The 13,100-nt window shown below is 42.2% G+C and overlaps 1 protein-coding gene across 1 annotated transcript in view; it reads right to left on the bottom strand.

Moving 5' to 3' along the window:
* Nucleotides 1-10,395, bottom strand: part of NPC1 (NPC intracellular cholesterol transporter 1) — a 53,820-nt gene extending 43,425 nt beyond the window's left edge. Inside the window, exon 1 of the mRNA XM_029922985.1 lies at nucleotides 10,196-10,395. Coding sequence (XP_029778845.1) covers nucleotides 10,196-10,279 — 84 coding nt within the window. The 5' untranslated portion in view covers nucleotides 10,280-10,395. The remainder of the gene's footprint in view (nucleotides 1-10,195) is intronic.
* Nucleotides 10,396-13,100: the final 2,705 nt, after the last annotated feature.

Genomic DNA, 13,100 nt, shown 5'->3' with positions numbered 1-13,100 from the left:
GACAACAGGTACATGATGGGTGTAGGGGTGATGAAGAAAACTTTATTCACAACAACAGGCTCTGGCCAGGTTGTGTGATTTGTGGGCTCCTGCCCTAGGATGAAGTAGAACGAATGAGAACTGCAGTTACGTATGTGGAGAGAGGTTCCACGAGTAGTTTCTGGTTATTGTCTCAACTCCCTAGTAAGACCATAAAATCATAAAGGGCAGAAGCCCAGGTGTTTTATTTCCTTCCAAAGTCTCTGCAGTACCTTATCCAATGTTCATCAACTCAGAAACCATCAAATCTCTTGATGGGTTGAAGGAATTCAAGTGGATTATGTAAGAAGTTCAGAAATGAGAACGACTGGTTGTTTTAGCTTTAAACGAGGATTTAGTAGTCACAAGGCTAGAGTGTCTCTACTTTCAAAGGTTCGGTCATATGGCTATTTCACAACATGCTTAATTACCGGCTACATGACTGGATAGCGAAGTTTCTTTCTTCCCTTTTTTAAAAATTTTATTTATTTTGAGAGAGAGAAAGTGTAACAGGGGAGGGGCAGAGTGAGAGGGGGAGAGAGAATCCCAAGCAGGCTCTGTGCTGTCAGCACAGAGGCCAATCTCAGTTTGTGAGATCGGGACCTGAGCCGAAATCAAGAGTTGGAGCTGTTAACTGACTTAACCGACTGAAGCCACCCAGGTGCCTGGAAAGTTTCTTTCAACAATAGTAGTTCAGCAAGTTAAAAAAAAAAAAATGCCCCTTCCACTATATGTCGACAACTATACTAACTGCAAAACAGACTTGGATAGGGAACTCTATAAAAGCACATCTTATCAGATGGAGAAGCTCTGAGCATCAGCAACAGAATCCTGCACTCCAGGCTGCATTTAGTAAATCTCAAGTATTAACTAACTCATAATAAAGTGCTTAGTGAACATCAACCAGGCACAAAGTCAAGTGATTACTTCCTCATTGCCTCGTGTATTTCTCTGATACCTTCTGGAATAGTATTGCAGTATTTTATAGGTAAGGACACTAAGGCGCATAGAAGATTCTGTGAGGAAAAATGGCTCCTAAGTGACAAAACCAATGAGAATGAAGATTGTAAAGGTCAAGTTAAGCATTCTCCAGCCTATCTGCTATCCCAGCTCCCTAGCTGCTGCACTCCTCAAACTCCAGCTCAGTTTGTATAGACGTGTCTTCAGATATTGACCAAGGGCCAAAAACGGGCTGTCCCATCCACTATAATGCAATGTGAGCATCCCTCTTTCTACATTAATGTGTTTGCTTGTGGAAATAATGACGACCATTTACATCTTTTTAAGTAAATCTCAAGGCAGCTATCAAGTCACGTTAGTTACCACTGACCTCAGCTCCAGAGGAGCTCCCGGCCACCCCACGGCACATGGAGTGCAGGGCCGGGTCCTCTCATCTCTGCCGCTGTCCTGATTGGGTAAAATTCATGGCAGAACCTGGAGATACACCAGCTCCAGCAAGGGAGGGTTGGATAGGGGGTAGGGAGAGGCTTCTGCAGGGAGCAGAGGGCCTGGCCTGGTCAGTCAGGACAACACAGGACAGGATGGAGAGACACAGAGAATCCTATCCAGAGATTAAGCTGCTTGCTGTTTCCTTAAAGTCAGGTAGGCAGACCAAACAAATATGGCAAAATATCTGGGGGGAGGCTGGTCTGGTGTGACTTCTGCTGATGGAAATCTCTGGAACTCTTTTATAGCTAATGTGGTAAACATATCCACATAACAAGGGGTAATTTGTGTGACCACTAGGTGTGCCTGTAAATGGGTGTTTACTTCACACATTTTTAGATAGGTTCAGCTAGTCTTCACTTTACAAATAACCCCTCCAGCTTGAAGTCTGAGTGACTTGCCCAAGATCACACTCTACACACTCTAGTTGGCATGAGACGTTTCTGAGCCTTACACCCACAAGTTTGAAAAATAATCCAAAAGTCACAAGACTAACACAAAACAGCAGATGGGAGGGTATACTGTCCACAGATCTTTTCCTAAGTAATATGAATACAGTGTGGCAAATGAACAAAGGGCCAGGCCACCAGGCTAACTCCATCCCTGATTCATCGCTGGATTTTGGAGAAGCCAGATTGGAACTAGGAACAAGCCCTGAATAAGATGCCCTGTTGGCCATCAGAACATCTGCTGAACATCTGCCAATCAATTTAACTTACTAAATATGAGTAATCTGGCACTGATATTTTGAATCTGAATAAATTGGAGAACAGAAGTCAGAGACCGGGGCTCAAGCCCCTAGTCTGCCACTTACCAGCTATGTGACCTTGGGACAAACTTAGGCCTTAATATCCTTAATTTCCTGTAAAACAGGGAACACAGTATCCCATCTATCTTAAAGGGGTTCTGTGGTGTCAAGATGAGACCAGATGTGTCCCAGCAATGGAATACTCTGCAAAAATTAGGTGACTCTTTTCTCTTTAGGTTTCTTGTAATCTAGAACATCATTTCTAAAAAGATTGGGATAACTTACCATAAAATTCACCCTTTTGAAATATAGTTGTATAGTTTTTAGTAACAACTAGGTAACTCTCCCCTACTTTCACCAGTTTTCCTCTTGACTACCTGGTAAGCACTAATTCACCTTCCAAAGGTCAGTTCAAAAATGGACTCCCCATCAGAGTGGCTAAATGAACAAATCAGGAGACTACAGGTGCTGGCGAGGATGTGGAGAAACGGGAACACTCTTGCACTGTTGGTGGGAATGTGAACTGGTGCAGCTGCTCTAGAAAACAGTGTGGAGGTTCCTCAAAAAATTAACAGTAGAACTCCCCTATGACCCAGCAATAGCACTGCTAGGTATTTACCCAAGGGATAAAGAAGTGCTGATGCATAGGAGCACATGTACCCCAATGTTCATAGCAGCAATGTCAACAATAGCCAAATCATGGAAAGAGCCTAAATGTCCATCACCTGATGAGTGGATCAAGAAGATGTGGTTTATGTACACAATGGAATACTACTTGGCAATGAGAAACAATGAAATCTGGCCACTTGCAGCAACGTGGCTGGAACTGGAGGGTATTATGCTAAGTAAAATAAGTCAGTCAGAGAAAGATACCATACGTTTTCACTCATATGTGAATCTTGAGAAACTTAACAGAAGATCATGGGGAAGGGGAAGGGGCAAAAAAAGTTACAAAGAAGGAGGGAGGCAAACCATAAGAGACTCTTAAAAATACTGAGAATGAACTGAGAGTGGATGGGGTTGGGGAAGAGGGGAAAGTGTGTGAGGGCCATTAAGAGGGGCATTTGTTGGGATGAGCACTGGGTGTTGTATGGAAACCAACTTGAAAACAAATTTTATTTTTAAAAAAATGGACTCTCCATAAGTTTGTCCTTATCTTTGTTAGAGCACTTTTTACTTTGTATTGTAAATTTTTATGTATTCATCCTTCTTCTCAACTATGAACAAGACAGAGAAAGAAACTATTAACATTTACAAAGCACTTTACAATTTTCAGACTCCCTTCTGTATAGGTAATTCCTTTGATCTACTTTTGTGTCTACACTACCCATAGCAACCACTTTCTATTCATGAAACTAGTGAGTGGCAGGAACTGGAGTTCCTCTATGGCCTAAGGGACAGTAATAAGATAAGGAACAAAATTTAAAGCTTCCTTCTTAAATCTCCCCACAGCACCTTGCATCAGAGAAAGGTTTGTTTGGTTTTTTTCCCCCAAAGTTTTCTTGCCAAAGCAAATATTCCAAAAACTGAAAATAAAAGGCACAGTCCAAGCAAAGAAAAACTGGTTGGGCCGCAGTTGATTACTGATCAGCAGCCAGAAAGCAATGCCTCTGAATTCTTCCGCCATCTTATCCCCACACCTACACCCACAAAGGCCCAATGATTTGATGACTCTGAAAAGAGAGTCTTGGCCATATTGGAATGGGGGAGCCTGCAATCTAGTACTTCAATTCAAGCAATATTTCTCTCTACTTTCATAAGCACCGTGGGAAATAGGCATAGTTGTTAACCTGACTTTACAGAGGAAGAGACTGAGGCTCCAGGGGAATCACTGGCTTGCCCAGGACCGCTCACAGTGAGAGGCAGAGTCAAGACGTAACCCCAGCAGTATCAACACAGATTTATAGCTTCAGAAGGAAGGCATTTTAGTTGGGGGAACAGGATAACCAATGTCCTGGATGATGTAGGATTTGAACTGGGCCTTTGAAGACGGGCAGGGTTTTGATGGCAAGGCGTTTTTTGTTTTTGTTTTTTGTTGTGGTTTTTTTTTTTTTTTTTTTGGTCGGGAGAGCTGATGCCCTTCACAGAGCTGTGGGTGTCAGGGCAGAAAGGGGCACCCATGATCAGATTAGAGACAGTTTAACACCGGCTTCCACATTAGGTAATGTGTCATCCTAAAAACACCCTGAAAAGCCTCCCTTTTGTGAGGAGTGGAGGGTGGGGAAGGGTTACCCAGGAAAGAGAGATCATACTGTTTTCAGACCAGAGGGATTCTTTGTTCGGTGTAATATGACAAACACTGAGGCGGTACAAAGGCCTATTCAGCAAGCCATTTTCATTCTGCCCACTCGCTAAAATAAAAACCTCATTTTCCCTTGATTACTTATGTTAATAAGATATCTGAGCACAGTATCAATCGAGGAGTAGAAGAGACTGGGAAAGATCAGCCATCTGAAATTGGGACAAATGTAGGTTTTCTTCAATGCTCTCAAGTACAAAAACTAAACCATTCTTCATCTCTTCAGGAAAAACCATTTTAATGGCTTAATTCCTACCTAGACCTCACTATGCTCTAAGTTCTTCAAGGAAAAGCTTATAAAAATTACAGTCAGGAGAGATATATGCGATTTCTCAAAACCACACACATTACTTGGATGACCACAAGGCTTAAAAGACGTGCAGTCTAGTAATGTTATTTCATCTGTAAAAATTAAAAATTAAGAAAAGCAAAAATCCCCCCAAAGGACATTTAGTCTGTTAATTCTGTGAGAGAACTTCCTGAGTGCTCAGACTGAACCCAGACAAGATGCTGTCATTGGTAAGACTTCTCAAAGCAGACCCCGCTCCTTCCTCCCCGAGCCTGTTCAGGTGTCCGGAAAGCCTCTGCAGACCTAGGGAGTTAATTTGTAAAATAACAAAGGAATCTTTCCAGTTAAGATTTACAGATCTATCCAGGCATTCTGCAAGAGGCTCATGATGAACCTCTGACCTAACTGAAAAGTCGTAGGAGGACAAGCCCTCATTGGCCATCAGCCTCAGATACTACCTTGAGGTAAAAGGATTTCAGAGTTAAGTTAAAGCTACTTACCAATGTGAAGCCCGAAGCCCTGTCTACTAGATCGTGACCTAAAACTCCAGGGAAACCAAACAGCTGCATTTTCTTAAAGGCACAGAAGTGCTCTTGTTTCTTGAGTTTTTACTATAGTGATAAGGTCTCTCCATATATCATATTACTTAATAACTTCAATAATCCTACAAGGTATTGTCTGTCTTCAAAAGAAACTAAGGCTTGACAGAGTAACGTGTCCAAAGCAAGAGCTAGTGAGTCGTCTACCCACTGACCCCATTCCAAACCACCTCCCTGCTCTCCTCTGCCCCCTTCCCAACCAGGCACCCAATGTGTGCCCTTCCACAAGCCCACACTGCTGGGGACCCCCTCTACACACACAGAGGAGGGAGCCACAGCTCTTCTCCTGGCTCTTGGGACTTCATCGGGGCAGCAAAACCTACCTGCTTCTAAGAACTACCCAGAAATTTGAGAGGTTCTTCCAGTCTGGGGAAGCTCCCGAATCTGCTTTCCCTTCTGATTTACTACCGCCTTGTTACTGACATGTCAATGGATGGGCACAAGGTCACCGCATTCCCAGAGCTTCACTCTTGCATCCTCACCTGGTTTAATCATCACTATGCTATATGCTTAGAACTCATGAATTGTGAGAACATGACCTGAGCTGAAATCTGATGGTTAACTGACTGACACCTAGGCACCTGCCCCCTGTTTTCTTCTTGTAATTAATTCCTAGTTTCCTACAGATGTGTGATATGATTTCAGCCTTTTGAATTTATTGAGATTTGTTTTGTGACCCAACATGCGATCCTACAGAATGTTCCACGTACACTTGAGAAGAATGTGTATTCTGCTGGTTTTAGACTGAGTGTTCTGTCCATATCCATTAAGTCCATCTGGTCTAATGGGTCATTTAAAGCTGATGTTTACTGATTTGTTTTTTCTTTTTCAATTTTTTAAACATTTATTTATTATTGAGAAACAGAGAGAGACAGAGCATGAGCATGGGAGGGGCAGAAAGAGGGGGAGACACAGAATCTGAAGCAGGCTCCAGGCTCTGAGCTGTCAGCACAGAGCCCGATGCAGGGCTTGTACCCACAAGTGGTGAGATCATGACCTGAGCCAAAGTCTGACGCTCAACTGCCTGAGCCACTCAGGCATCCCTACTGATTTTTTCTCTATGCGTAGATGAAAGTAGGATATTAAAGTCTCCTGTATTACTGTATTTTCAATTTTTCCCTTTAGGTCTGTTAATATTTGTGTTATATATTTTGGTGCTCCAATGTGGGATGCATATATGTTTAGAAATGTTTTATGTTCCTGCTGGATTGACCACTTTATCATTATGTGATAAATGCCCTGCATTGTCTTTTATTACAGTCTGTGTTTTAAAGTCTATTTTGTCTGCTAGGAGAATAGCTACTTCAGTATTCTTTCCACTTCCATTTGTACAGAATATTTTTTTTCCATCCCTTCACTTTCAGTCTGTGACTAGAAAAAAAATAAGATGAAAGAGGAGTTACAACTAATACCACAGAAATACAAAGGACCATAAGAGACTACTGTGAACAATTATAAACCAACAAGCTAGACAACCTGGAAGAAATGGAGAAATTCCTAGAAACATACAATCTTGCAAGACTGAATTATGAAGAAATAGGAAATCTGAGGAGACTGATTACTAGTAAGGAGATTGAAACAGTAATTAAAATCTTCCGAGCAAAGTTCAGGACCAGGTGGCTTCCCTGGCAAGTTCTACCAAACATTAAAAGATTTAATACCTACACTCAAAGCCTTCCAAAAAATGGAAGAGCCTTTAAACACATTTTATGAGGCCAACATTACTCTTATACCAAAACCAGACCAGGGCACTATTAAAAAAAAAAATTACAGGACAATATCCTTGATGAACACATTCAAAAATCCTCAACAAAATATTAGCAAACCAAATCTAAATGATTGAAAAGGATCATATACCATGATCAAGTGGGATTTATTCCATAGGTTCAAGATAGTTCAACATTTGTAGATCAATGGATGTGACACATCACATCAACAAGATGACAGACAAAAAATCATATGATCATCTCAATAAATGCAGAAAAAGCATCTGACAAAATTCAACACCCATTATGATGGGTATATCCACTCTCAACACAGTGGCTAGAGAAGGAACATCCCTCAACATAACAAAGGCCATTATGGCAATCCTACAGCTAATACCACACTCAGTGATGAAAAATTCAAGGCTCTTCCTCTACAAACAGGATACCTATTCTCACCACTTTTGTTCAACATGATATTGGAAGTCCTAGCCATGGCAATTAGGCCAAAGAAATAAAAGGCATCCAAACCAGAAGGAAAAAGTAAAATCTGTTACTATTTGTAGATGGTACACAAATTCAGTAAAATCACAGGATACAAAATCAATACACAGAAATCTGGCATTTCTATACATTAACAATGAAAATTCATGAAGAGAAATTATGAAACAATTCCATTTAAATTACCTCAAAAAGAATAAAATATCTAGGAATAACTTTAACCAAGGAGGGAAAAACTATTAAACGCTGATGAAAGAAACTGAAGACACACAGAAATGGAAAGATAATCTGTGTTCATGAATTAAAATATTGTTAAAATGTCCATACCACCTAAAGCAATCTACAGATTCAATGAAATAACCTAAAAAACTCCAATGGTTCACTTCACAGAACAGGAACAAATAATTTTAAGATTTATATGGAACCACAAAAGATACCAAAAAGCCAAAACCATCTTAAAAAAGAAGAACAAGGCTAGAGATACCACACTCTCTCACTTCAAACTATGTTGCAAAGCTACAGTAATCAAAGCAGTGTGGTATTGGTATAAAAGAAGACACGGATCAATGGAACAGAATTGAAAGTCCAGAAATAAGCCCACATAAAAATGGAAAATTAATCTACAACAAATGAACCAAGAACGTACAAAAGAGAAAGGACAATCTCTTTAGTACCTGGTATTGGGAAAACTGGACAACCACACGCAAAAGTATGAATCTGGAGCACTGTTTTACACCATTTGCAAAATTTTTCTCAAAATGGATTAAAGACTTGAATGGAAGACCTGAAGCCATAAAACTCCTAGAAGAAAACATAGGTGGTAATCTCCCTGACATCAGTCTCAGTGATGTCTCTGTGAATCTGACTCCAAAAACAAGGGACACAAAAAGAAAAATAAGTAAGTGGGACTATACTACACTGAAAAATAAGTAAGTGGGACTATACTACACTGAAAAGTTTCTGCAAGCAAAGGAAACTACCATCAAAACGAAAAGGCAATCTACTGAATGGGAGAACATATTTGCAAACCATATACCTGATAAAGAATTAATACTCAAAATATATAAAGAATTCATACAACTCAACACCACCAACGAAAAAACAACCCAATTAAAAAGTGTGCAGAACATCTGAACAGACATTTCCTCAAAGGCATACAGGTGGCACACAAGACATACAACAGTCACATGAAAAGATGATCAAGATCACTAAGTCAAAATCACAATGAGGTATCACCTTGTACCTTTTAGAATGTCAAAGGAACAAGAAATGACCAGTGTTGGTGAGGGTGTGGAGAAAGAGAAATCCTTGAATACTGTTGGAGGGATTGTAAACTGGTACAACCACTGTGGAAAACACTATGTGATTCCTCGAAAAATTAAGAATAGCACTATCATATGATCCAGCTATTCCACTTTGGAATATTTATCACAAAAAAATGAAAGCACTTGTTCAAAAAGATGTGTACCTGTACACTCACTGCCACATTATCCACAATAATCAAGATATGGAAACAACCTAAATGTCCACTGCCAGATGAATGGATAAAGATGTGAAATATTTATATAGTGGACTACTAGTCAGCTATAAAAACAAAATCTTGCTATTTGGACAGCTAAGCAAAATAAGTCAGATGGAGAAAGACAAATACCAGGTGATTTCACTGATGTGTGTAATCTAACAAAACAAACAAAATAAAACAAAAACAAAATCACCAATGCAGAGGGGATGAGGGTTGAGGGTTGGGCAAAATAGGTGAAAGGGCAACTGTATGGTGATTAATGGTAACTAGGTTGGTGGGGATTGCTTTGTAGTGTATACATATATTAAATTACAAAGCTGTACACCTAAATTTTATGTAACAAAAACAATAATAATAAATAGCAGTGAGGCATTTATGACCTGGGATACTGAACCAAGGAAAAGCTGACCCAGGGAGTTAGGACCCATTCCAGAGCTAGTTAATTCGGTGACAAGGGGAAATTCAATTATCCCCGGCTGGGCCTCAGTTTCTAAAGATGTAAAAGAGAGTTAATAACAAGTGACTTGCACTCTCAAGAAGACCAACCTGACTTACTTAGGGCTGTTTCAATTTGGTGCTTGGCAATTTGTTTCCTTTACCACCCCTCCCGCCTCCATCTTCAGGGGAGGAGAATGGGAAAGTGGTCACGATATTCTAAACAAATTCACAAAGTGTTCGTGTGCATGTTGCAGGATAATTTTTTTTTTAAGGCAGGTTAAATAAATAAGATCCCTCCCTCTCTGTACCCACTTTTGTCCTTCCCCGATTCCACATCCTAAGCCCAGAAATAAGGTGACCACAGCTGAAATGAGCTCAAGACAGGTCAAACAAGCCGCTTTCAGTTTTCCCACAGGAAAAGTGCGTGGCCGGTAAAAAAAAAACCGGAGTCGGGGGTGGGGGGGTGGGGCGCCAGGGGTTCCATCGCAGGACCAACTTGCCTAGGAGCCACTGGACCCGCGTCCCCTCAGGGAACGGGACGCACTCCCCGTCGCACCGCCCGCCACCCTCCCCCCAGGCTCGCGGCCGGCCTCGTCCCCCAAAGCCCTCCCGGATCGCGGGCGTCCCCTCACCTGAGCGGGACACAGCAGCAGCAGTAGGAGGCCGAGGGCTGGGCCGCGCGCGGTCATGCTGCCTTGGTGCGTGGCCGCGGACATCGGCGAGACTCGACTCGACTCGGCTCGGCGCGCGGTTCAGGCTTAAGATCCCGTGCCGGCAGAGGGAGGGGACCCGCGCCTGCGGCGGAGAGTCAGCGCTCGTAGGGAAGGAGGAAGGCGTCGTTGGCCCCTCCTCCTTCTGGGTGGTGCCCTTGCCGGGACGCCTCGAGCCCGTCCGGGGGGGGCGGGGCCGACCCGGGGAGGGCGGGACAGGGGGCGGGCCCCATCCGGGGCCGGGGGCGGGGCCGGACTGGGCTGCGGGGCTCAGGTGGGGCGTCCTCCCGGGTACCAGGAGCGCATTTCGTGGTCCTACGGTTCTGGGGCGTGCTATATAGGGTAGGGATCCGAGACCAGGGCAGCCGAACTTCTGGAATCTAGCTTGGGAGGATATTTCGGAAAGCGTGCGGTTTTGATGTTTTAACGTTTTCCCCTTTTTGTCTTTCTTGGGCTGGGGACGGTGGGCGATGAGATTTTAGCACATAGGAGCTTGGAGACTGTTATCCCAATTCCGATCCCACGCCTCAACGGAATATGTATTTATTTAACCACTCAGCGGAATATGTATTTATTTCGGCCCCGATTAGCATTCCGAGCAAATTCTCCGCCACAGACTCAGCCCCCCCAAAAGGAATCTGAGCCAGAGCATCAGCGACATATGGGGCGGGGCCACGCGGTGGCCTGACGGTGTTGTGATCCGGAAACGCGAGGGGCGGAGCGCAGCGGGGGGCGAGGCTCCTGAGCTAACCAATCTCCTCTTTGTGGGCCTTTCAGCCCACTTTCGGAAAAGCGCTGGAACTACACCACCTGCTGGCAGAGCTGCGAGTCGCGTGGCTTTGGACCCGTGGGCGGGAGAAGACTCCCCGCCCCGCCCTCAAGGTTGACTCAGAGGTGGCACCAGAGTCCATTTTTATTTTTATTTTTATTTTTTTAAATAGTTTATTTTCAAATTGGTTTCAGAGTCCATTTTTAATTTCGAGGTGAAGTCAATAATACGAAGAAGAAGCGTCTTCATTTTTGAGTCTTGCTCTTGCAAAAATATAATGCGTATTATATGCATTTCTAGTAACATTTACCCTAGATTTCAAAAGCATCAGTCATTACCACTTAGACGTTAAGGAAATGAAAGTAAGGATCTCTTTTCCCAAAGTGGAAGCCAGTTTACAATGAAATATCCAATTAAATATCCATCTGAAGACGCAGTCCTGGGTAGGACCATGATGCAAGTGATATTCCTGGCACAGTTTACAAAACGTCTGCTTTGGTTTCTATCTTGTCTGCCCACTTCCTCAGCCTGGGGATGTTCTCCTGGGTGGCTAGGCATTGAAACTATAAGGATTTCCTCTAGACCCTCAGTCCTAGATCTTACACAAGGGTTTCCTGGTTCTCTTTCAACTGTGTGCTTTCCTGTCCCTGGTGATTCATCTGAGATAAAATAGTATGTGTTAGTTTTGGAGGGACTCAAACTGTTATCACTAAACCAGCAGTATCAGCATCACCTGGGAACGTGTTAGAAAAGCAAATTGGAGGTTCCACCCTAGACCTACTGAATTAGAAAATTGGGATGAGCCAGCTCTTTGAGTTTTATGGGGTTTTTAATGTTTATTTATTTTTAAGAGAGAGAGAGAGAGAGGCTATGAGTGGGAGAGGGGCAGAGAGAGAGGGAGACACAGAATCTGACACAGGTTCCAGGCTCTGAGTTGTTGGCACAGAGCCTGATATGGGGCTTGAATTCACGAACTGTGAGATCATGACCTGAGCCGAGGTCAGATGCTTAACCCAGTGAGCCGCCCAGGTGTCCCGCTTTGAGTGTTAATAAGCTCTCCTGGTGATTCCCATACATGCTCAAATTCTAAACATACTGCTGTAATGGATTCCTTGGATCGTGGTGGATTGGTTACCCTTACAATTTTAGCAATGTCCTAATGGAAAAAGAAAAAAAGCCTTTACTAAGTAATTAACTTGAGTAAAGGAAATATGAGACATTTCTGGGATAGGGAGAAATTTTGCCCCCCTAATTATGTCCACTATTCACCAAAAAGATAACAAAAAGACCTTTAGCCATTGTTTTCCTGATTGTTTTGTACTACTTCAACAATACCCAAAAGCTTAGGAAATATTTTGTAAGTAAACTATATTTCTAAGAGAAATGTGGCTTTTTGCTGATGACCTATATTCATGCATATAGTAGAAACTTTGAAAATATACAAAAGTGGGGCACCTGGGTGGCTCAGTCGGCTGAGCGTCCAACCTTGGCTCAGGTCATGATCTCACAGTTTGTGAGTTCAAGCTCCGCATTGGGCTCTGGGCTGACAGCTCAAAGCCTGTAACCTGCTTCAGATTCTGTGTCTCCTTCTCTTTCTGCCCCTCCCCCACTTGTGCCTTGCCTCTCTCTGTCTCTCAAAAATAAATAAATGTAAAAAAAATTTTTTTAAAAAGAAAATACACAAAACTTCAGGGACAGAATCAAAAATTATTTATAATTCCGTCATTATGAATAATCTGTCACACTGTGGTATATTTTTTCTTTCTGTGAAAATTGTTTTCACGTGGTTGATCTCCTAAGAGAGACTTTTTGTTATTTGTTTAATCAATATTTAATACTAGTATCATTACAAACACCATTAAGCATTGCATAATAATAAAGTAGAAAATAAGAGGGAAAATGAAATGATTAGACATACATCTTTATAAATATGCAGAAACATCTTTGGAAAACCATGCATTCAAAAGCATATATGTGAATATAATATTTTAAAATAAGAGGAACATACTGTACTCAGTTTGAAGCTTGCTTTTTTTTACATTTAGTAATATACTTTTC

The sequence above is a fragment of the Suricata suricatta genome, chromosome 14 (assembly GCF_006229205.1).
Source record: "Suricata suricatta isolate VVHF042 chromosome 14, meerkat_22Aug2017_6uvM2_HiC, whole genome shotgun sequence".
Lineage (NCBI taxonomy): Eukaryota > Metazoa > Chordata > Mammalia > Carnivora > Herpestidae > Suricata > Suricata suricatta.
Note: the sequence above shows the minus strand (reverse complement) of the source record. Positions and strands in the feature narration are given on the sequence as shown.